The 25,001-nt window shown below is 32.8% G+C and overlaps 1 protein-coding gene across 1 annotated transcript; it reads left to right on the top strand.

Moving 5' to 3' along the window:
- The first annotated feature begins 7,426 nt into the window (after nt 1-7,426).
- On the top strand, nt 7,427-8,182 carry LOC130896867 (ankyrin repeat and protein kinase domain-containing protein 1-like). Its single transcript, XM_057805231.1, has one exon. The coding sequence runs from the start codon at nt 7,427-7,429 to the stop codon at nt 8,180-8,182; it is 756 nt and encodes a 251-aa protein (XP_057661214.1).
- Nucleotides 8,183-25,001: the final 16,819 nt, after the last annotated feature.

The following is a 25,001-nucleotide window of genomic DNA, read 5'->3' on the forward strand; positions in this document are numbered from 1 at the left end:
TCATTTAGTTTCAACATAGTTCAAACATTTTGTTAAAAAGTACTATATGAACAATTAAAACTGATTGAAACTAAAAATAAATAGTTCAATTCAAAATTTACTTATTTTCAACATAGCTGTGTAACAAATGATGTGTGAGAGCAATGAAGATTTGTATTGTGATTAAACATTTTCAAAGCAAATTTTTGAAAATTTTGCGAGATGAAAAGATATACTGCTTATGTGGCCAAATAAGCACTTTAAGTTTCAATGAATACATTTCTTCACTCGCCATATAAACGAGTAAATTCAACGACAGATTTGTCGTTTGTGTTATTAGATATCAATATTTTCATGTATATAACAGACATGAATTACTTCTTGGTTTCCAATGAAGTAACTTTTCAAAAAAGCGATCAAGAACACTATCTTCGTTCTCGGTTAATTATCATTTTAATATTTACAGACTTCTCAATAGTTTTTCATTCACAAAAATGTGGATTCTTGAAAATGCATAGAACGTTTAAAATGTCCCGTTTTCCGTATATATTTCCTTAAATATCCAAGAGAAAGTTTATTCGAAAATTTATGTTGTATTTGTGAAATCACATTACACAGAATCGATTGCGAGGCGTAACATTGTATTTTGAGGTTAGGAAAAAACCTAACCTAACCTAACCTAAGCAATTTTGTGGTGTAGAGTTTTGACTTTGAATTATTCGCGATTCAAAATATTTTTGAGCCATTTTATAATGGAAATTTTGAGGTTATCAAAAATTGAAACCTTCTCTGATGTGCTCCACATTTTTTGTCAGTTTGTGTTGAAATCCTAATAATTTTCGAGTTATCTACAATTCAAAATGTTTTTGAGTACATAAACCCATTTTTCGGTGAAAACTTTGAGGTTAGGATGAAAAACTTGAGGACCAATCTGTTGAGAATTTAGTGCTATACATTTCTTGCTTAAGCACTTTTTTCCGAATTCCTAATAGTTTTCAAGTTATTCGCGTTTCAAAATATTTTTGAATGTATAAACCCATTTTAAAGTGAAAATTTTGAGGTTAGGGGCAAATACTTGGAATACTTTTCTGTAGAAAATTTTGTACACTACATTTTTTGTTGCGACAATTTTTTTCGAATTCCTCATAATTTTGGAGTTATTTGTGTTGCAATATTTTTCTGAGTTTCAAGTTCTAGAATTTCGAGAATTTTAATAAGAGCTGCTAGACTTATTCAGTATCCCAAAACAGCCCAATTCAATTTAAGGTTTTAGATTAATCGCCTAATTTTTCCTGTAATATATAGAAAGTGATTTTTTATAATATGAATTGGCGCAATGACAGATTTAGATAAATGAATGATTGAGGCTCTGCTGAACTCTTTTTTTTTTGTGTTAATCTTCGATACTCCTATTAAAAACAAATTTTCTGTTTATATACTTCTAATTACCCGTTTTTCCTTATTAATGAGAATTTCTACAATTTATATTTGGTTGTTGTCTTCAATTTGTTCAGTACAGCTTGAAAATTGGAACAATTTTCCAAGAATCTCTTTAAAATAAATTGCAACGTTTAGTGATGTCCATTCTGGCGACGGAAATTGAAGGAACGAACTCTGATAAATTGCTGAGCCATCTGCATCCGACGTTTCCGACAAATTTCTAAAGAAAACAATTTATTGCGAGGCGTAAATTTCCAGCAGTTGATAATTCACAAACATCGAAATGTAGCAATTTGTTAACAAATAATTGGGGATTATGATCTGGCAGTTTTTCAGATTGTCTCAAAATATTGTATCGATATTTACTTCATAATTACAAATTTACTCAATTTTTTTATATCTTCGAACCCTTTATGTTTTAAACATTTCTTCTTCTTTTTTATCCATTCTAAAAAAATCACTTGATTTTATCAACAGAGACTTTCGACTCCCAATTAAATAAATTCAAATTTTGACACGAACAATCTACTCATAACCATCTAACTGATTTATCTAGAAAAACGAAGAGGCTACAAAGTACTGGATAATAAAATAAAATATTCACATCAAAAAGTTGGAGGCACGTTCTATAAATGATGAGGAAATGAGTGGATCAAAAATAACCACGAAACCAAATAAACTGCCACTTTGAAATTCTTGAAAGATTTGATACAATCTCATATACCTATACCTCCAATTTAACACTCCAACGACCACAACGGGCACATAGGCCCGCTTGGCCACTTATCAATGGGACCACAGAATCCACACAACGTTGTTTTGATTTGCCATCCTATCGCGTCGTGTTTTGATCAAGATTTCGAAACCTGGATCGACAAAAGTTATAGATAGAGAAGAGAGAATTCTTTATATTCGAAAAAATGTTAAAATTTGTAGACAAAAACTTATAAAAACTAGAAAGAGGCATGAAAATAGCTAAATCAAAATACATACACAGTAAAATTTCAATATACAGAAGAAAACCACAATAAGTGATAGTTATATAATTATAGATAATAGTAATAGCTAATAAGTAGCATATAAGTCCATAGTAAAATTAAACCAGTATGCAGCATGTTCAGAATTAAATATTGTTAGAATAGAAGTCATTTACAGAGTAGAAGGCCCTTTCTAGTAAATATGCACTCAAATTATTGCGGAATACGGGAAAAGATCATATCGATTTTATATCAATTGTATGTTGTTGATAGATTACTTTCCACCCCATACTGTGAATCACTTTGTAATTAATTCAAGACTTTCTGACGATGAATCTATATTCGCCAAATCTGTAATACCTGATAAATCTCTTAACAAACACACTTAGTTGGTGAGGATTCACTCTAAATAAAACTTCATCATATTTCACAACTTATATCTAACAAATGATTGGAAAGATCTTTTTGACGAATTGACTCTAAATTCTCAAACTTTCTCGACAAAATTGTCAGGTGCTACAAAACAGCATTTCCTCTTCGCCCTCGTAAAACCAATCATCATGAATTGTAGACTACCAAAGGAACACGTACTTCATCCAAGAATATGAGATCACTCTTGTATATAAGAAAGTTCACAGATAATACTCACATACTCAAATATATCAATAATCATAGATCATCGTATCGGAAAAATATTGAAACTATGGAGCAAAACTATTACTACAATCGCATCTCGAGAACTGAAAATTCGTCGAAAGAACTTGGATTTGAGAAACAAAATCGCGTTCAACAAAAATTATCGTTAGTAAGAATATTAGTTTCAAAATATCCACATGTCGGGATGCTCTTCCATTTCTCGTTCCTTCTAAAAGAATCACTGACAATCTCAGATCTGTGAATAGATCTGAGCTAGAGCCAATCATACTCAGCATTCCGAACAAGACATCCTGCCTGCATCGATAATCAGCTAAATTATTTTTGGGTTTTCCAGAAGTAATGATTGGCGTTTTATGTTCGCTAATAAACGAATCCTTTATAAAGGGGCTTTCCCGAGTTGTCTGAAAATAGCTATAATAGTTCTTTTAAAACATAAAATCCTCAGAGCTCAACAATTTGGTTTCCTACTTAATAAATGCAGTAATGACGCTATGCTTTCTGTTCTCAACGAAATATATACTTTACTTAACAATAAATTTTATACTGCTTCGGTTGTTTATGATTTCGCTAGAGCCTTCGATTGTGTTGATCATAAAATTCTGATTAACAAACTAGAATATTATGGCAGGTATTTCATTAAAACGATTTGTATCTTACTTGGTACGAGCTAATAGTAAAGTTTCAATTAAATTGCCAATTGGCAGTGGTGTGCCTCCAGGCTCAGTTTTGGGTCCAGCTCTTCTTTTGATTTGCATCAATGATCTCACTGACCTACGGATCAATGGTCAATTCACTTTATTCGCGGATGACACCAATGTAACCTGGAGTGGTCCAGATATACAAGCTCTACATTCGACCATGGGCAATGATCTCATAACTATAAGTCCTGGTCTAACGCAACGGTCTCTATTTAAACACTGAGATAATTTTAGTCTTATACGATTCTTAAATTAGATCAAATTTCTTGGTCTACATATTGACGGTGCCTTCAACGGTCTGTGCATATAGAAAACCTGACAAAAAATTAACCTCTGCTAGCTTTGCCATTAAATCTTTATCTGAACAGCTCGATTCTCATACTGTTTCAACAACTTACTACTCGTTATTCGAATCGCATCTTCGGTATGGTTTGCCTTTCTGGGGGTCTTATAGTTTGCACTTTTTCGATTCTACCTTTAAATTACAATAGCTCTCCCTGCTCTCTTCATGTTAGAATCGGTTTATTTGGTTTGTCCAAAGGCATTTCTGCTTTAAAAATCTTATTATTCTGTGGATGAATTCCATAACTTTCCATAGACTCTAGAAACTGGCATAATTCAATTTATGATGTGAGATTTCATATACATTATAATTACTACTATTAAATTCCATCATTATTTTGCATTTTTCTATAATGTAATATAAAATTATGTAGCTTTGATCATAAAATTTTGAATATTTTCTAGTGACAATAAAGGTTATCTCTCTCTTATATAGTAATAAGGGGCACAAGATTTCCTACAATTTCAATGTCTTTTGTGCAAGCTTCAGCGAAATTCACGTCTAAAGGTCCATCCTCCTTCCAAAGAATAATTAAAAATACAAATAATATTGGAAATAATTCAGAAGATTGTTGTGAGTTTGAATTGCCCAATTTTGTCAATTCGTTTGGAGCTACCAAGAAATTGATATTTTTTTAGCGTTTTTTGTAGTAAATTAACTGATTCATCCCTTCAAAATATCACTTGAATTTATGTGGAGAAACATAGCCTAACGCACTTTGTGCTTAAAAGATATTCAATTACTCTTTCTAATTCTGTAATGTACTTTCTAACATTGTAATTACGGTTGGAAATATAACAATAAAACTATAAATAGCATTTTGAATAGCTAAAAACCCAAAACCCCCACATTAGTAATACCTAGAAGGCCTGAAATTATTTCTCTTATCATCTATCCGCTATTTATTTATTATTGCCAGGTAGTTGAAACATTTATAGAAGAGTATCAAATAGAAAGAGTTTTGGTATTCAAAGTTGAGAAATTGTTGAATGTACATCGATATACTATAATCATCTGGGATAAATTTATTCTGAATAGTTCAAAAGGATTTGAAGTGTGTTTTCAGGATTCTAATCCAGAAGCAGTACGTTTTTTTTCTATTCTTTTATATATATAAGTAATATAAGTAACATTTTTTAATGGTTTGTTCTCTATATTTATATGTATATAATGCAGAAATTATGATTTTACTTTTGAGTATGTAAGAGAAAAGCGCGATTTTTCATAATTCAAAATAATTCATATTTATATCAAAAGGGCACGATTTATTGAAGTTTGGTGATATTCAAATGTAATAAGTGGAATTTTCAATAGATATATCACTGTAAATACAATCTAGACATATTTTTATAATTCAGAAACAAAAATTTACGTGCTCTCATTAAAGCTTAGATTGTTTTTCCGTTAATAAGTTCATGACACTAGTATTTTTAGATTATAAAGGTGTCATTTTTATTGATTATAAATGAAGAAGAAAAACAACGAAGTGATCTGTAGAGACATGCGGTTTTCGCGACCCTGTATCACTTTTTTGTAAAACTTTTAAAGCCACAAACAGAAATATTCCAACTATTTTTGTTCCTGAACTATAACGAAAATGCTTATAATACGTATTTTTACATAAAAGTCGGTAGCAAATTTGAAAAATTTTCTTAGAGCACTCTTTTTAAGATTGGGCACAAACTTTCTATTTTTCAAATCAAACACTCTGTATATTTTAACGTAAAATTTTTCCATCCATCCATATTTATGTTAGTTTGTTTATTTATTTTCAATTACATTCTTTACATACACTCAAAATAACACTCCTTAACATAAACTTAAAAAAGTTGAAAGCAATAAAAATACAGAGTCTTTCAAAAAAATCGATTGAAAATCACCAAACAATCACGTGTCTATAACGCTTAGATTAATCGAAAATTAACAATAAGGTTTAGCCAATTAAAGCTTGTGGATCGTTTAAGATATCATATTAGTAGTTTAAGTTCAGACTCCCCAGTCAATGTCAATTTGATTGGAATGAATAACATTGTCGTGAACCATCTAAATATAGGCTACTAAGTACACGGTACTGAACCAGAAGGAATTATGTATTTCAATATTTAACACTGTAAGTGCCCTGGCATCAATTTGACAAAAACTCATATAAAATGCTTAGTTCCAACTGCTTCTGAATTCATTCTTCTTCTGCTTTACGTTCTTCACAATTATTGTTCTGGGTCAATATACAAAGGAAATTTTTTTATCAATTTGTTTTGATAACACAATTAGTATAGATATCAGATCAGCTGTGTTTACGAATTAAATTTAGATTCGATTCCAAATCAGTTGTTAATCAACATAGCATTACTGTAATCTGCTCCACTTATTCAGGATGTTGTTTTACTGTGATTACACACAACCAAAACCCCAGAACTGCTACAACTGATCCATAATCAATAATTGACGGAATCTATTTTTTTGAATTCTGAACAGTTGTGATTAGAACAAAGTTTTTTTGTAGAATTGTTTAACAAATGAAAAGGAAACAAAAATGCTGAATAGAGTAAAATAAAATATGATATAATATATGATAATTATCGTGTTGTCTACACATGTCTGCTGATAAAATGTTCTCAAACACCTGAACGCAAATAATGTGGGTACTGTCTTGTCAGCACTTACAATAATATTATTTTATAATTATGTCATCATCTCCATATGACTCGCGCGGCGCCTTGCATCTGTGTTTATGAATGGCGGACAAGCCTTTGATATAATTTTTGTGGTAGCGGATGGTTTATTTACATTATTTCTTCTATATAATTTCTAGGAAAGTATATCTACTTATTTCTTTTGTTTCTTTTTGATCTAGAACTTTGTAGAATCTATTTAGGTATATAAATAATTTGTGTAAACGCAGTTAGTTAGTTTTGAATAACTAATCGTAGTGAAAAGAACAAATTAGTCAAAGTAATGTCAGAAATTATTTGAGTGACATTTATAAGTAAATTATTATAAGTTAAGTGGTGTATTTACACACCACTTAATCAATCAAACACGTAAGAGATCGCCCCACAAACAGGAAGAGTGTATATAAATCCGATACATTTTATACTATATTTTCAAGCTTTATTTTTATCATGTAAATTTTTTCCGTATTTATATTCATTTCAAACTACATAACCTAAATACACTTCGATTTATCTAGATTATGCAGTGAGAATTGGACTTGCGTTTTGGTAAACACTTAATGATTTTAAAAGCCATATTGTTAATACAGGCAATTAAATGAATCCAATAACATTGAATTTGTTTTTTTATTTTTCAGAAAAATCTTTTTGACAAATATAATGGCGTGTAACCGTTGTCTGCTGCACAGAGCAATACGTCAAGGCGACGACAAATCAGTGTTAAGATTGCTTCAAACTGTGGATGCAAAACATATAAATCTCTCAAAAGATTCGCTCTTGTCTTCAGCAGTGAGATTGAAGAGTATGAAAATGGTTCAATTGTTATTAGATCAGGGAGCTAATCCTGACAGAAGAGAGGGAAAGTTCTATCCTATCCATCTCGCTGTAATCGAGGGGTCATTAGACATTTTTAAGCTGTTGGTGAGAAATGGAGGTAACTTGGACAGGAGGACAATTTTTGGATGCCATTCTATACACTTGGCTGCTGATTACGGTAGGATAGAATTTTTGGAGTATTTACTAAAGATGAGAGTAGATATTAATCTCATTGATGGAGATGACTGTTCGCCATTGTACAGAGCAGTAGTCAGAGGGAGAACTAACGTTGTTGCGTACTTGATTGAACTTAATGCTGATGTCAATAAAGTTGACATACTTGGTGATAGTCCTCTACATCTGTCTGTAGAATTTGGCTTCAAAGAAATAATAGACTTACTCATAAATAATGGCGCTAGAATAGACCAAAAAAACTTCTCTGGATGGACACCCCTTCATTACGCCACATCTTGCAGTCATTTTGAAATTTTGAAACATTTGCATGAAGCTGGTGCAAAATATGTGATCTCGGAGAAACGCAAACATAGTAAGAGGACAGAAGCTGAAGTTGAACGAGACGAAGGTTTCAGTTTGGAATAACTATTGAGAGCCAGTAGTTTTATCCCTTATCATCGCACTCTATTAGGAAAAATTTCAACAAAAATGGAAGTTTTAGACTTTATTGACCGATAGTAATGATGCTATTTAAATTTAAATCCAAAGCACGGCGAAGCATATCATAGCACAAAATAGTCATGGACTGTTCACAAGAAATTCTGTTTTTTGTTATTAAATTGAGTCACCAGCCTTCGTGGTTATAATAAATTGCCTCCAAGATAAAAAAACTGTTGAAATGTAGTTTTTATTTCACTGTAAAGACTTTCGTCAGCTTTGCGTCTGACAGTTATGAAAATGTTATAAACTCAACATTGAAAAACCGAGCACTTATATTTGGTCTCATGATTTTGTCAAAAACGTTAATATTCTCAATTAATGGTGGGAATTGATTTATTTATAGATAAATTACAGAAAATCTGCCACAAACGGATAATTTATGTTGCTGATTAACATAAAATTTTGAAATAATATTTTTCAACCTCATTTTACATCTTCATTACGGTTTCTTACCATGAATATTTTTCTGATCCAACATTTATCTTCCCTTTGCCGCGGTGAAAAGAAGAATTTCTGCTGTTACGCTAAGGCTATTGTATGCTTCTCTACATCTGATTCTAATAGATCTCTTATGTTTGCTAATTACATCAGTATGACAGAAACAGTTTAAGTACTCTTCTAATTTGCAAGCTTCTTTTCCCTCGTCATCTACCTTCTAGTTACCTATAATGACGTTGTTACCATTTACCCATATAAGAATAATTTGTTTTTGATCAATTTTTAATGGATATAATAGTTTTTATGTCTGAAATGTTTTCCTGATTATAAACATTTTAAGAAGACGCTTGATTTAGAGTCTATCATTATAGTAACCAAAATATTTGCTATTCTAATTTTTTTAACACAATTTACATTTGAAACAAAAAATGTTGTATCGTAACATTTGGACCTATCTGTGAATATTTTGGTTAACATAGGACTAAGATAAGAACTTTATCATAATTAGTATTTATGAAGACCTCTGCTAAAGATGGAGATGATTTTATTCTCCAGTGTTTTGTTGTGAGATTACAAATATTTATGAAGGCTCTATATTTAATGCTCCATATTCAATTATTTGTTTCACAACTATATATTGGCCACGAATATTTGATGGTGGTTCTTGAATTTCTGCTTAAACTGCTTGGTTAGGATATGACATCATAATTCCCCTACAATAATTAAAAGATTTGGCTTAGATGTTGCTCCATATAATGTATACCTATAGTCTAATATAGACCATATATAAGCCTTGTAGAATGTATACACAAGGTTGGCATTTGCTATCCATTTTCTTCTGGAAACTACTTTTAGCAGATTCATACCTTTTTCGCTTTTTATTCAAATATAATTCATCCTAGTAATTTTTTTATCTATGACAATGCCTAGATATTTGAACTTGGTGACAACTGGAATCGTGAAATCAGCCAGGTAAGTAACAGTCTTATCTTGCAAAACACTGAATCTTATATCATTGAACCAAGTTATTAGTAGCTGCATATATTCTCATCATCAGGGGGAGGATGACGATATTTATAAATTATCCCAAAAATGTATTATGGTACCCATATATCAGGAAATCATATAAGCTTGATCATTACTCTCTTTTCCACTTGTTTCAAGTATTAGGTAACTACTCCGGCGATATGTGGGATGGCAGTCTCAAAGAACACTTCCTAAATCTACGTCGGGGTAGTCCCATTATCAACGTGAAAGTCTATTTCATCTCAAAACGTGATAATTTTTCTTCGAAAGGTCATTACTCACAGAGTGAGTGCAGTGATTGTCTCCACACTTTGTTGCGATCATTCGAGTGGTATAGATACACAAAAATACAAAAAAGTGTTTGATTTTTTCCACTGTTGACAGTATAAGTAGATATAAAAATATAGAATATTATAAAAATTTTTTTATTTGAGATTTGAGAGTTTAATCATATATTTCAGAACATCAAATTATAGTATGAACACAATTTACTAGTAGAATTTTTCTGTTAAAACCTCATTGACATTATTAGAAGTAATATACAAAAAAATTGCACAAAAGAATTTTATTTTTCTATCCTTTTTCTAAACAAGTAACTTAGAAAATTGGTCATCCATGATGCGGTTCTCGTTTCATCCATTACTCGTAGTAGTTCTAGGGTTAAGTTATTTCGAACAATAATCCGTACATATGGGGAAGCACAAACTTATTAAAATCAAACAAAAATTGTTACCAACTGCCACAAACACTTTCTATCGTTTAAATTGCCTTCACAAGAACAATCTTTCAAATACGATTGTGGTGTATATACATTGTATAATTTAACATAAACGTGGTTTCGCTGGAAATCACTAAATTACTTCTAATAATTTTTCGAAAGTATGAATTTATATACTTTGCCTACTTTTATTTCTAATCATAGAATCAGATTGAGAATCTGTATCTATCTTTTGCATTACAGCTGTACCAATTTCCAATCTATATTCATGATAATGTTAGTGTTATTAATTCAGTCTTACTTACTTGCAGATCTTTATTGTGAAGCATTGATTTAAGAGTTGGAGGTATACAAAGAAGAGATGTCTTCCTAATTATGCTTTATCAGAAACTAAGTCACGATTGCTTCAAAGCAAAGATATTTATTAAGATAGCAGAGTAGCCCTCCAAGCACTTAACTCTTGTATAACTAATAAAAATTAGTATAGAAATGCATACAATATGTGAACTCATGAATTTATTGCTCTTCTTTGGCTTCCTCAATCACAACTTGAACCTAATAATTCTCCTATAATTATATTATAACCAGAGTATTTAAAATATTTCTCATAACAAAAAATTCCATCAAATTTTCAACCCTCAAAATTGAAGTCAATCAATATATCTTAATATCATAGATCAGAAATATGGAATCGAGTGTAGGAATTTTTGAGCATAATTTTCAGTAGTGGTATATTTTCCAATACATCCTCATAATATATACGATTTCTCATATCCATAAACGAGTTTTTTCATTCAATTTAATTAGATCTTGTGTGATGCATCGTAAGAAAACTCAAAAAACACTGGAGGTATAGGAACTCTATCAAAAACTTCTTGGAAATAAGGATACAATTCCATTGAACTTTTCGTACACCCTGCTTGCACCAAATTCAATTCAATTCTTTCGGGAGTATAAAATCATCTCTGATTTCGCAAATTGGAAATCTTCCATTCCAATAATATTCAATGAAATTCTAGAAGACATCGATTTAATTTTCGCATTTCTCGAGAAATGCATCAGAGACATTCTAAATTTCCATGTATTCCTAACGAATTGACGATATTTCAATAATACGAAAGCAACGTTTTTCATCAAAAGATTTTTCCAATAAATAATATTTAAAACTTTATTTTTTTTAACTATTAAGGCTAAACTTTAAGCGTTAAAAGTTCTTCCTCAAATATAATAGAGCTTTTCAGATTTATTCACTGATCTGGTAGTTTCAAGTTCTGGTACGTTCTCCTTGAATCCCATTTTATAGTATACTACAAGATTTCACAAGATAAGCGCCAACAAATTTCATCTAGATACAGCTCTACCAATAACTTTTAGTCCAAGTTTTTCCTGAATTTGTCTAGAGAATATGATCAAATACTCAAAATTTGTTGCAATATCTATTTCAATATCTTTTTATAAATTCGTTTTTCGAAACTTTCAAACTATTTATGTTATATATTGATACCACCTTTTGTGTGTAAGTCCAATGGGGTAAATATTGACTGAGATCTGAAATTGAAACTAGTAGTTTTTTATTCCAGATTCAATAATGATTTTTTGGAATTTAGGTGGCTTCAATTTAGGTGAGTTTTCCTGTTCTAACTAATATGTTCCCAAGTGACGAGTCCTGTATTGCCTTGAATCTAGCAAGTTTGAGGAAAGAGGCTACAAGTCTAACCTACAGAATCTGAAAGCGTTTTTTTCATCAGTTCTTTCTTAAGGTGTTGTTTCCAGCAGCCATATCCTTTCAAAACTCTGATTACAGATTATTTCTAAGTTCTTCGTGACATAGTTTCCCCACTTCTTTTATCTTTTATCCACTTCTTCCATTATTGTTTATGTGTTGGTGCTACAAAACTCACGCCCTGATAACCAGCGGGAGAGTGCATTAATAATGACTGTGCTTCATTGCACTAGAAAATGATTGGGATGACCTGAATACAAGAGAAAAAAACTATAAAATTGAATAAATCAACAGATTTGAAAATAATTTCATGTCATAACTTGAAATGTTTCTTATACATTATTAGACATAAAAACTGGAAAATATGAAATCAAAAAACTCAAAATTGAGTGGAAAACAGAGGAAAAATGTCTGGGACTCTCACTAGATAGTGAACTTCTCTAGAACAAAAGCCCTGATGGCGTGCAGAAACTTCGAATTGTAACCTATAACTGGACCAGTGTAGCTTGAGACTTGAGTTTTGGATGCGCGATAGTCATCCGGAATAAGTCTAGAGCTCATTTTGCGCCAGTAAGCCTTGCTGTTCACTTCGCAGCTATTCCAGTGCCGTAGCAAAAATTTCGGCGTGAAATTATTCATTTTTGTTGTTTTATACATTTTATTGAACTTGGAGCTTAGAGGTAAATTAAAAAATAAAGTTTAGTGTGTTCAGAGTCGGGAGCTAGTAAGTAATCTTCTAAAATTTATGAAAGAAGAAGCGACAAGGCACGAAGTTGTTATATCTCTTTCTAAGGTATGTTTCAATAATGTAACTTTTGTATCGTCAGGAGTTGTCATAAAAATTAGAAATTAGAAATAGGGTCGTGTAGAAATAAAGTATAAATGTGTTTAATTTCAAAAACTGCTTATCCTATCTAAGACTTCGTGCTTAAGGCTAATGTATCTGAACAGCGAATTGATTTATGGACAATGTCATAATTACTATACGAGAAACTGAGTTATAAGATTGAATTAAAGCGATTGTTAATTTGAAGATAAATAATCCTGAAAATACATCTCAACCTATTAATTGTGTGAGGATTTAGGGGCCATAATCCAATATAAGTATGGTTTTTGGCCCTATCGGCAGTCGTCTGTTGTCTCTTACTTTTGATTTTCTGCCAACAAGAGGCTAGAGTTTTTAGTCAAATTTATCGCAGCTTCTGAAGATGCCAGATTGTCGTGAGTAACTGAATACAGTGTTTACACTACCACTACACCAACACTCACAATTACAGTGTCTGACGCGCGTTTCGATAACCAAGTTATCTTCTTCAGAGACTAAAGGTGAACTGTTTGAAATTGAAATTGATTCCTAATCTGTCGTATTTAGTTTTTACTCACTCCTCCATCAACCCCAACCGAATGCATAATTTTTGGTGATTTCAATAAACGCGCTCATTTATGGAAAGGAAGTTTCTTCTAAAAAATATAAGCGGATTGAACTTAATTGAATATTTCAAACGAAAAAGTGTTGGATACTATGCAAAATTTAGAATTGAGATTGTATTAAAGGAGAATTATGGATTATCGGATTCAATTTAGAATTTATATTCTTGGCTCGTCATTGTGCAGATATTATGGGCTTCGAATTAAAATTGCTTGTTGAAGCGAGATTTTCTAGAATTTACACCTCGATTAATTTGAATCAGTATTTTAAGATGCATTCATTGAGTATAAATTCAAATCTAGATGATTTCAAAACTGCATTTAAAATTGGTGAGAAAGAGAAAAGTAATTAATTGGATTCTATGGATTTCTGAAAAAATTATTTGAAACACTAGATCGTATAGAAAAGTCGCTTCCACATATTTAATAGACAATAAAAATCAAGTATGGAAATAGTTAAACCGTTTCTCTCTAAAATATTTGAAATTATAATAGATATTCTACGGTAATCGTGAACAAAATATTAGATAAATATCTCCAAATCTAATATGTTGAATATTGAACAAAATTATCTCAGAAAAATTTGCCCCTAGGATTGGAAAACATCCGAACGATGTACTGAATAATCTAATGATAATACTTCATAAAATCTAATGATAGAAGTTTCTATCCCTGCAGTATTATGATAGGTCATTTCTATAAAATATGGTTGATGAAAAACTACATTTGAAAATTATCTTTCATGCTTATAGGTGAATCCTACAATTGTATAGGTTGACTCACTGGTGGGGTGCGAGGAGTGCACGTGTATCGAGCGCACAGGCACATTTAGAAAACATTTCGTGTATCTAGCGCATACAACCTGTGTCGAATCCGAAATATCGTTCGATGAGCGAACAAGACAATTTGATCTGCCGAAGTGAGTCTTAGAGATGGGCAAACATACGAACGAAAAACCATCAACATCTAAGTTTTTCCAGAATGAGCAAATGTTCAATATTATATATAATATATATAAAAATTGATTGTTTCTTCTGAGAATGAGTCATTTTTTATATAAGATTCAAAATAATCAAAAATTACGTATTTTGATTTTTCCACAAAAAAGCCTCTTAATTCAAAAATAGTTAGGTTAGGTTATGTTCGGTTAGGTTAAGTGAGGTTAAGTTAGGTTAGGTTAGGTTAAGTTAGGAGACTATGACTCTAATCGCATTGATGAGAAAGTAATAACTCTCTGTTACTCTGTTGTTAACTCTTTTATAATTTTTCTCACGGTAATAAACATTTCAAGCTGAATAGAAGGTTTGAAGATATCGTCTTCATACCTGCAAATGTGTGCCCGATGCAGCTTACTATATAGTCTGTGCGATCGAACCACCGTCTGCTCGACTCACGTGTGCTCGATGCACGCACTCAACTCAAATTATAGAACAATTTGATGGCCAATAAAATTCTCATGTATCAAAAAGTTGTTGAATTTTCGAATAACACTAAAAAGATATTGAGTTTAAGACTAAGATTTCTCTTTCACAGACTCTCCAATGACTAGAATTTCAGCTAGTTTTATAAAAATCAGGGAAACGGATATCTTTTCATATTTTTTCTGTATAACTAATCAAGTTAGTTATTATTCACTCTCTGAACAAGTTTATTTTTAAACTGTTATAAAGTTATTAACTTCAACATCATTTGTCACTTCACGTGAAGTACTTGTCATCGAGACTCGCAAGTTTTGAAATTCATGAAAAGTGTTTTTTTATATATTCGTTGATATTCTTTATAATTAGAAGTATAAATGGATATGAGTGGGAATGATAATAGTGAACTGGAAATCAGAATGAAACGACACAATTCAAATCCCAAAGAAAAAACCTCAATCAGGAATGATTGTCAGTAGGATAGTTACATTACGTAGTATTACAGATTAAATACTACAGATGTATCAGTAAGAAGTAAAAACAAAATTATGAAAAAGAAGCAAAAGGTAGTTGATTCAAAGAGAAGGCATAAGAAAACGCACGAACATTACTAGTTTAGAAGCTAGTAAACAAGCTATAAATGCAAGAAAAACATAAATTCTACGAATGTTGCCCATTTGAGTTCAAGTACCTCAAAGAAGTAGCGTTAAAATCTTGTGGTACAAAAAACCTTAAGCCTTAAATATGAAGCAGAATTTTGCAATAAATATCTATCTGATCAATTAGTTGTAATGGAGATTATTTCTTGTTACTTTTCGGTCTCTCCTCGTAACAGAAAGGAAAAAGTGGGCTTTGATCCACTTTGGAAGGGTTTTCAGCTACAGAAGATGAAGTGTCTCTGAACTCTGAAAACAGGATTTCATTTATTATTGCATCTTCAGAATTCTACTTTAACGAAGCTAGATTCCGTGGTAACTTTAGGAATAGAACGTAGGTCTCAACAGTATATGAAGGAGCATCTGATAATGACCACCGCCCCACGTTGGGCGCCAATTTATAGCTTCAAGTTCCCGACAGGCGACCCTTCCTCAGGTACTCGGCCTTGGAGTATTTAACTAACTGGTACTCAGATGGGGGGAACTATTGAAATTGAACGCAATTAGCTTTTTAACGAACGACGTCAAAAATGGATAAAAACAGACGGAAACACTGAACACACCTTATGAATTGAATTAAAAATAAGAATAAAACAAATGGGACACAAATATCCAAATTTATATTTATTGCTAAGAACAATAAAAAAAGTTCCTGCAACAAATAAATTAACTGAAAAAATAATAAAATTTGCATCAACTGCGTATCCTAAAGAACACAAGGAATTTTCCTTTTGTCCCTTACAGTCCTCTCTAAAGTTTAGAAGTCAAATAATTAAAATGAAGATTCCCGACAAGGAAATTTTTCCGCTGGAATTAATTTTCGCGGGAGAAGGAAAAATTTAGTATAAAACTGGTAAGTCAAATCATTGTATGCAAACGATAACGCACTTATCGCTTCCGCATTAAACATGCGATACTAAATCCCAAATTTTGTGAAACAATTTTCGGTTTGGTGCAGGAAATAAAGGGTAACTCTCAATTCCCAGAAAACTCAAGCCATTGTCTTCACAAATCCGAATTACTTGCGCAAACATCAACTCCAAAGCTTCCACTTGAGACTTTGGGGAGAGAGGCTCGAGATCCGCGAAAAAGCCATCTATCTGGGCATGAAATTCAATGACACTCTTAGTTGGACGGCTGATTTGAATGACACTCTAAACAGTGTTACAGGAAGTGGGAGACTGTCTTATCAAGGGCTCGGAGGAAATTTCGGACGAACCCACTCCCTCACCCTACTTCAAACGTATAAATCATACATCCGCCCCATTATCGAATATAGTGCAAACGTCTTCAGCACTTCACCCAAATATCTTCTCAAAAGACTCCTTACCTGCGAGCAGTATATACTCAGGTACTGCCAATACAAGTGTAGACTCAGCACTAGCAACACCGTTTATGTAGCCCGCTTTGTGATTCTTACCATTGAATTAACTAATTCTGCTACAAAGGAAGCCCTTTTCATCCCCTTGGTCAACAATATGCGGACCCTTGATACTAAACACAGGAAAAAACTCCCCTTTATCCGCCACTTTGACTGCTAGCAACAGCATAAGATGACATTCCTGAAATCTACCCAAATCTCCTCGATAATTCTCCATATCAATCAGATAAACTCCGACCCCCTACACCCACCCTACACACTCTTCGTCAATCGTCAGTGTTGCAGGTTTTCTGCGGTTTCCCTGCAACCTAGTGAACCAGCCTATTGGCCGACGATAGGGAATAAAGCAGCCGCAGATGTACCAGCCCGCCCCTTTTTAGATTTGAAATGAACAAAAAAAAATTCTTCCAACAAACCAAAAAAATAATTCTTAAATTCTTCGAAAATTATAAAAAACCCAAACCGAAAAGAGCCGTTTTTGCTTACAAGCTTCATTTTCGTTTTCTTCTGGTCAAAATCTCCCTTCAAAAATAGTTAGGCAAAACCAACCCCACGCAACCACCACAAACCCAGCCCTGCAGAGGACCTATTCCTATATCAGGGCATACTCCAACAAACCCCAAATATCCTTCTTATCCTACCAAACTTTAACGAACGAATCTTTCTCTCCCTATCTCTATATCATTCTCTCTCATTAGTTTACCTTCAGTTTTTGAAGACGATAATTGTGAATGTTGGTGTAGTGATGGTATTTAAGTGTGTTTAGTATAAATATCACCAACGGTTCCAGAAATTCCAATTTGGTGAGTTCCTAGACGTTAGATTAATCCTTGGGTGAGCTCCTAATCAGACAACTGTAGAACAGCGAATATAAAGAATAAAATCACCAAGAATTTACTTAAATTCATTTCGATTTGAAGTGTATGTAGGTAGACGAAGAATTTGAATACATTCCGACGCTCTATCGAATTTCTCAACACTCACAATTACACTGTCTGACGCGCGTTTACCTTCAGTCTCTGGAGACGATAACTTGGTTTTCTATTGGTGTAGTGATGATGTAAACAGTGTATTCAGTACAACGAAAATCTTTGAAAGCTTTCTAATTTTACATTGAAGGTCATATTCGTATTGAATTTTTGAAAAATAATCATAATTTTTTCATATGCTGGTGACTCACATGATACACTGACATGAAACTGTCTTGAACGAAATATTTTATAACCTGCACTTTCAAGAATTCTTATTTCTATTTTAGGAAAAGCTTCTGTTCACGTACACTTCCACATATGGAATAATGTGAAATTATCATTTAAAAATATTTTCGTAAATGTAGTTCTCCAGCTTTTTCCTGTCTTATTTTGTTTTTATTATTGAACAAGGTATATTCTATTGATACTCCCTTGTTAAATATTGTCATTGCTAGGATTGTTATCATCAAATAAATCTGGAGATGTAATACAGCTTAGCTATTCTCTGTAAAAGCTTTTATGCCATAAAATTGAAATTTTTTTAGATATTTTTACTTTCCATTTGGAATTGATTTAAGACGATTATCAAATTGGAACATACCAAGTTTTTAATACCATGACGGATCTGAAAAATTACCATAATCTAATTTAATATTAACATAAATTAGCTTACTAAGAGGAAAAACTACTAATGGTTCATTACATGAATAAAATAAGTATGAAAACCTCATTATAAGTTTTTTGCTTCACCTTTATAAACTACATTCGTAATGGAATATTCATATTCGAAATAATAAATAATTATGTGGGAATTGATAACCTGAAAATGACCGTATTATGGCATTTACTTCAACTTAAAAAAATGTATATATAGTCGGGACTTGAAAGATTATCAATTCATTTTCATACGAGATTCCAAAGTTGACAGTTGAATATTACGAGTCAGTCACATAATGAGAGGTGAGTATGACCAAGCATAATTATTATCTTATTCGTATTATCAAAATTTTCCCATTAGTTTTCTTTTGTCATTGAAAAAAATTTTTTGTGTTTTACGAACCGATAAGATAATGAAAATCTGATGGTGAAAAATTTTTTCTGCAGCCGCACATATATCACCCACCATCTTAAAAAATTTGTTAACTGAACGAATAGGTAGTTACTGGTGGATGTACCGATGTTTGTTGAAGTCTAATTATATGTAAAAAATGTACGCAGTAATAGAATCGTTCAATGTATAAATCATCAGAGGCCTCAGTGTCTTGTGAATATGGCAGCGAAATTAAGCTACTGGCATTGAAATGAGTGTTACTGAAATAAAAAACGCGATCGCCAAGGCATGAGGGGCTGGTTATCCAATTAAACGAGGTACAAAACCGGTTGGAATCACTTCACAGAGGAAAACTAAAAAATTACATGCTAAGCGTTCAAAATTTGATCCTGACTGGGGGGCGTTCCACGACGCCCAGATCGAGTATAATAAAATCAGGAATCCAGAAGATAGAACTACAGAGGGTTCTGCGAGTGTATCATAAAGATACATCCGGCAGCGCACCTATGCAAGCCTATTACTTATGAAACTGAAAATCCCACCATCCGGCTCTACACCATCTGTTGCGAAGGGGTGGGAGCACGTGGGGTAGTAGAAGGGTCGGCATTCTTTGATATTTAGTGAGTATTAGATAATATCCTCCATGAAATATTATGTGGGGCACTCGAAAGATGTGTCACCGAACTCTATCTGATAAAATGGATGGAGGATATGCTTTCTCAGCGCCGAGTATCTGTCCAATTGAACAGCGAAGTTGTCAAGATTTTAGAGATAAGGAGCGGTGTACAGGTCTATTTTGATGACTTAATCATTCTTCATAGCTGTTCATGCATGATCACCTGCACACCGAAATGAAGAAAGCTACCTGTGCATATGAGCATGCAGGGGAATCGATTATATGGGGTTTTCCATCAAAAATTGTCAATTGTCAAACGCTTAAAGGGTCATAATGTAGTGGCCCTATACAGAGAAAGAAGAAAATACAATGTATCCATGCATAAGGTCCTTACTAGAATCCTTGAAGTCCTATCAGATCTTGCACCTTTAGACCAAATGATTTAGTTTTAAACGAGGAAGATAACATGAATGCTGAATATTCTCAAAAAATTATAGACAGGAGCAACTGACCATAAGGAAATCTAGACGAAGGCTGCGGTTAAATGTTTATTCATTTTGAAGGGCTGTGGTCAAATTATACCTGCAATCATTGATAATGAGTGCTTGAAGGCACAAATTACTGATAGAGAACAGTAGACGGGTGATTCTGAACCAAAATATAAATAGTGGAGTCAAGTACACAGATGGCTAAGGTTAAATAACTCACCCGCAACAGACTTCAATGGCGATCACTCCAAAATAATTGATTTTGTTTTCTTAAGAAACATGCTCCCGTCTTCCAAGTTAAAATAATACATGTGGTCGAATGTAGACGTGCAATACTCAATTGACATCATAGAACAACAGTAATCTCAATATGTTCAGAAAGCAGAGTTGCTATATAAGCCATAATGGCTGAAGCGATATACTCTACGCTTGCAGCGAAGTACAAAAACATGAACTTCGCTTCTCAGATCATCGAGATCAAATATGGGCTCAGAACCCATTCATATTGTTACCAAGGGTGAGGCGATTACATCTCTGTAGTCTGCTGTGAAACCAGACCGCCAAGACATGGATAAAACCACTTAATATGAGATAAGCCAAGGCACACATAGATGGAATTTCTGCTTTTTTCCCAAACAACTGTTCCACTTGAGTTCGACAGGTGACTGGCACTCGTACGATGTTCAAACCCTAAAAAATGATATCTCAACATAAACAAATTTGAAACAAATAATACTCGAAACTAAAACCAAACTGCCACTACTCAAAAAAGAAAAGACCAAGTCTGCAATTGTCTAAGAATTGGACATATCCGCATAACACATCAATATGTTCTAATAAAAGAAACGACGTCTTTATGTCAAACATGCCAAACCAGACTCACAGTGAAGCATCAACTAATCGAATGAAGAACACAGAAGACGCTACAAGCTAGGAAAAAATTTGAAATCAATTCTCTCTCCATCCGAAAACAAAGTGCTATATTATCTCAAAGACACAAATTTGGTACCTAAAATTTAAAATTTCCCCATTCACAGTACATTATATTTTAAAGGTGTAAAATATTTTTCAGTTTATATCATAATCGCTTCTTTGTCAGTTGTCCGCATTAAAATACATTTTTTTCAGAAGATCCAGTTCGATTTATATTTAGAATCATAACATTAGGACAAAATGAAGAAAATTTGAGGAAATTGAGATATTTCCATATATTCCTCGGCCTTTTTATAGAATGCACTCTTTTGTTATGTGGAATTAATTTCTTAAGGAGTGATATCAATCTCAGTAAGTTTATGGAATTCTTCACACTGTTCAGCTTCTTACAACCAGTGAGTATATTTCAATTTCTTCGATGCTTTCTCTATTAGATTATTTATTATTTCCACTGCTGTTCATAGAATCGAAGAATCTAAACAATAACGAATTTACTAATGGAATGGAAGAAATTGTTAGAATTAGAAAGAAATGAAAATCTGGCTAATAGGGCATCTATCATTGCGTTGTTAAAAGGACAATGATATACAGCGTCTTTCGGGATTTAATGTGAAAATGTGACATACGAACCTTCGAAGTTCTGGACATTGCGTAACCTGTGGTTCTTTTTTCGAATATCAAATTTGCCAAAGATGGGTTATTACGCAAATAAATACAATGCTCATATCATGGCAAGTCTATGGTGTTCGACAAGAAAAGAGGATCGAAGGGAGCACTTAGACGCCACTATACCCATCCATCTACAAGAAGAGTTGAGGTTAGAGCAGCGTCAGGGTCTCAGTTCAAGGGGCACAGACTGATCTTGAGAAGTTTGTACAGTTTTATGTGGAGTTTCACCAATAAGAACTCGTATAGAACTGCAATAAAGAAGCTCGCGCAAGAGAATAGTACGACATCGTAATAAACAGTAGCTGATCAGTACATTTACTATAGAGAAGGCATAACAGATATGTATCTGAATCAGCGGAGTGAGAAGAGAATGATAAGAAGACCGGGTATTATGGTGCAGATATATAAGGCTGAATTTGGCAGATGCAAGTTCTGTGAATGCAAACTTTTTGAGGGCTATTGGTTGTAGGGAGTGATTAAGGATGACTCAAAAGATTTCAAATTTTGTCCAGGGAATCGCCAAGATAGAGAAATTGTAGAAAAAGGTACATCGATACGCACAGTTGTGTGATGTACTTGCAACTGTTTGACAGAATACGGTTATTTCCATGATACATTCTGTTATGCTCATAAAGTTTTTTTTCAGCTCACAAGAAAAATTTTTGATTAAAATGACACTTTCTATATTCTACTTCAAGATTCGCCCCTTCACATCAATTGAAACAATTGTACTTGCATTTTTTGAGTATTTATTTTTTTGTTTATTTTATAAGCTCTTGATATGTTGTTTACATGTTATTGTTGCTTACTGAAAGTTGTGTTTAAACGTGTAATAATAGAGAAATTCGTTGATACAGTTCCTGCAATTCAAGCAAGAAGGAGGCATACAAATCCTTTTCAATTTTATCATTGTACAGGGCGCAACAAAAGATCTTTTGACACAGAATAACATATTCACTTAAGAAGAGCATGAATACCCCAAATGTTCATTTGAAATTGCTTCCGCATTATTCCAGATGGCTGTAGGGGCCAAAATAGGAAGATAATGTTTATTCTTCAATATTGGTTGACACGGCATGTCTATAAGAACCTGAAGAAGATAGACATAATTTTTCCATTCCTGAACATTTATTCATCCCTCCAGATAGGGTTTTCGCTCAAAAGTGGATAAGGTTGAAGAGAATAGAGTCTCTTGTTGATCCTGCAGCTCATGAAAGCATTTTAGCTGGAATTGGAACGGTGTTTAAACCTGGAAGAGACTTGACCGACCACCATTGGAAGCAGGTCAGCAATGTATTCATCAAACCACCTTCATAATGGCATTTCAAACTCCACCCGACGAGAAGATTCTTTTAAAAAAAGACATGGATAAACTGTTAGTGCAAGGGGAGAAATGAGCTTGAAGCCAGAAAGTCTATGGTGAAGAGCCAAAGAGATGTTATGTGCAGTAGGTTTGATGCCGTTGCTGCAGGTACTGTAATAAAGCTCCTAAAACTTCGTAATGTCAAAAAACTACTGACGAAAAATTCTGGACTAGATTGGGACAAAGACGACCCATTAAGTTTTCACAGGAATATTTTGGCTGACTTGGGTGGTAACGAGGAAGTCTACGAGGAAAGAGATGACGAATCCTTGGAGAATAATGAAGTCATCATATGCATGCCTGAGGAAGACGATTTAGCCCCTCGAGTGTAAAGTTTCGTTCCAGCTATATAATATAAAAAATATTTTTTTAATAAGCTCACTTAACCTATAATAAAGTTCAGTTACATAGAAACATTTTGAATGATTTTTCTTAGTAAACAATTCGCTATTTAATGCCAATTTTGTAGATATTTTAAGCTTTAGTTTGTTGCAAAACCAGCCAACTCCAAAATAGGTTACACCTTCCCCCAGATTCTCCTATGGTTCTTCGAAACCTACTATTCTAGTGACACATTATCGACAAGAGATGTGAATCCCATCTCAAATTCTCCAAGTGTGACAGAAAATCGATTCTCATGAAAAATTTTCTGTTATGGAGATGACCGGTTTTGCAACGATATTAAAGGTTGGATCTCTGATTATTCTGCTCTGTAACTCAAGCCCACTACAACTGTGTAATGGCACACGATTCGTCTTTGAAGAATTAATGGGAAACTTTTCTGGTACAAACATTTTGAATAGCAAGGCAAAAATGTTGTGCTGCTACGAATCACTATGATACTAATAGTGAAAATATGAATAATCTTTTTGATGTTTGGATAGCTATCAAGAATTGTACTTTGAAATATATTCATCTCTCTAATACATAATAATTTATTAATCTAAATAGGGAATACTTTCTTTGTCTACAATGGTTTAGATTCAAGTACATCCTCACTCACTTATAATAAGTTAGTTATTTTAATTGAACAAAGAAATGTTTCTTAGAAATAATTTATATGGCAACACCACGATTGCGGGTCAGCTGGTTCATATGTGAATAAGAAAAACAACTGATTCTTTGATGAACCCCGTTAAATTTTAGAAAATCGACTCCATGCTCCATGCTGCCACAATTCTTATTTAAAAGAAATATTTGCTAATAACAGCAAAAGTAGGAAAAATCGACAACTTATTTATTGTTTCCGAAATAGATAACAATAGTAAAAAAATAAACCATAAATCATTTGAAGATTATCAGATATTTGTAAAATGTGAATTTATAATTTCGCTCATTTTTGTGCATCCAAATATTGGAATTTTTTTATGAAATAAGGCTCCCAGCTAATGCCAATAATGGTGTAATGATAATTTTTTTGAAATTTTTATTCGAAAAATTTCAACAGAAAAAAAGAGAAAATTGTATTGGTTACCGTATAGCCAATAGAACATAATTTTTTTATGATTAATTTTTCTCTCAATTATTAAGTATTTAACTTCAGATTAGTATATCGTTTTCTGTCTTTGAAAAGTTAAATAGTGAAAATAAATAATTTTTACCGGGCGAATACGTGTTTTTGAAAGGATCTTTATACAGTACTTTGCACCTATTAAAGAGTCACTTATGTCTTTAACATAATTTACCGTGAAAAATAAGTCTTCTACCAAAAAAATGTGATTCTTTGTGAGATTCTCTAGCTCTAGTGTAATGAATATTATATTTCTAGGGTTGCGCAACCATTTATTTGACTGCAACTCACTTTATCAGAAGTGCGAAGACATTTTCAGTTATAAGAGATATTTCAAGAGATCTAGACATGATGA

This window comes from Diorhabda carinulata, chromosome 7, assembly GCF_026250575.1.
Source record: "Diorhabda carinulata isolate Delta chromosome 7, icDioCari1.1, whole genome shotgun sequence".
Classification (NCBI taxonomy): Eukaryota; Metazoa; Arthropoda; class Insecta; order Coleoptera; family Chrysomelidae; genus Diorhabda; species Diorhabda carinulata.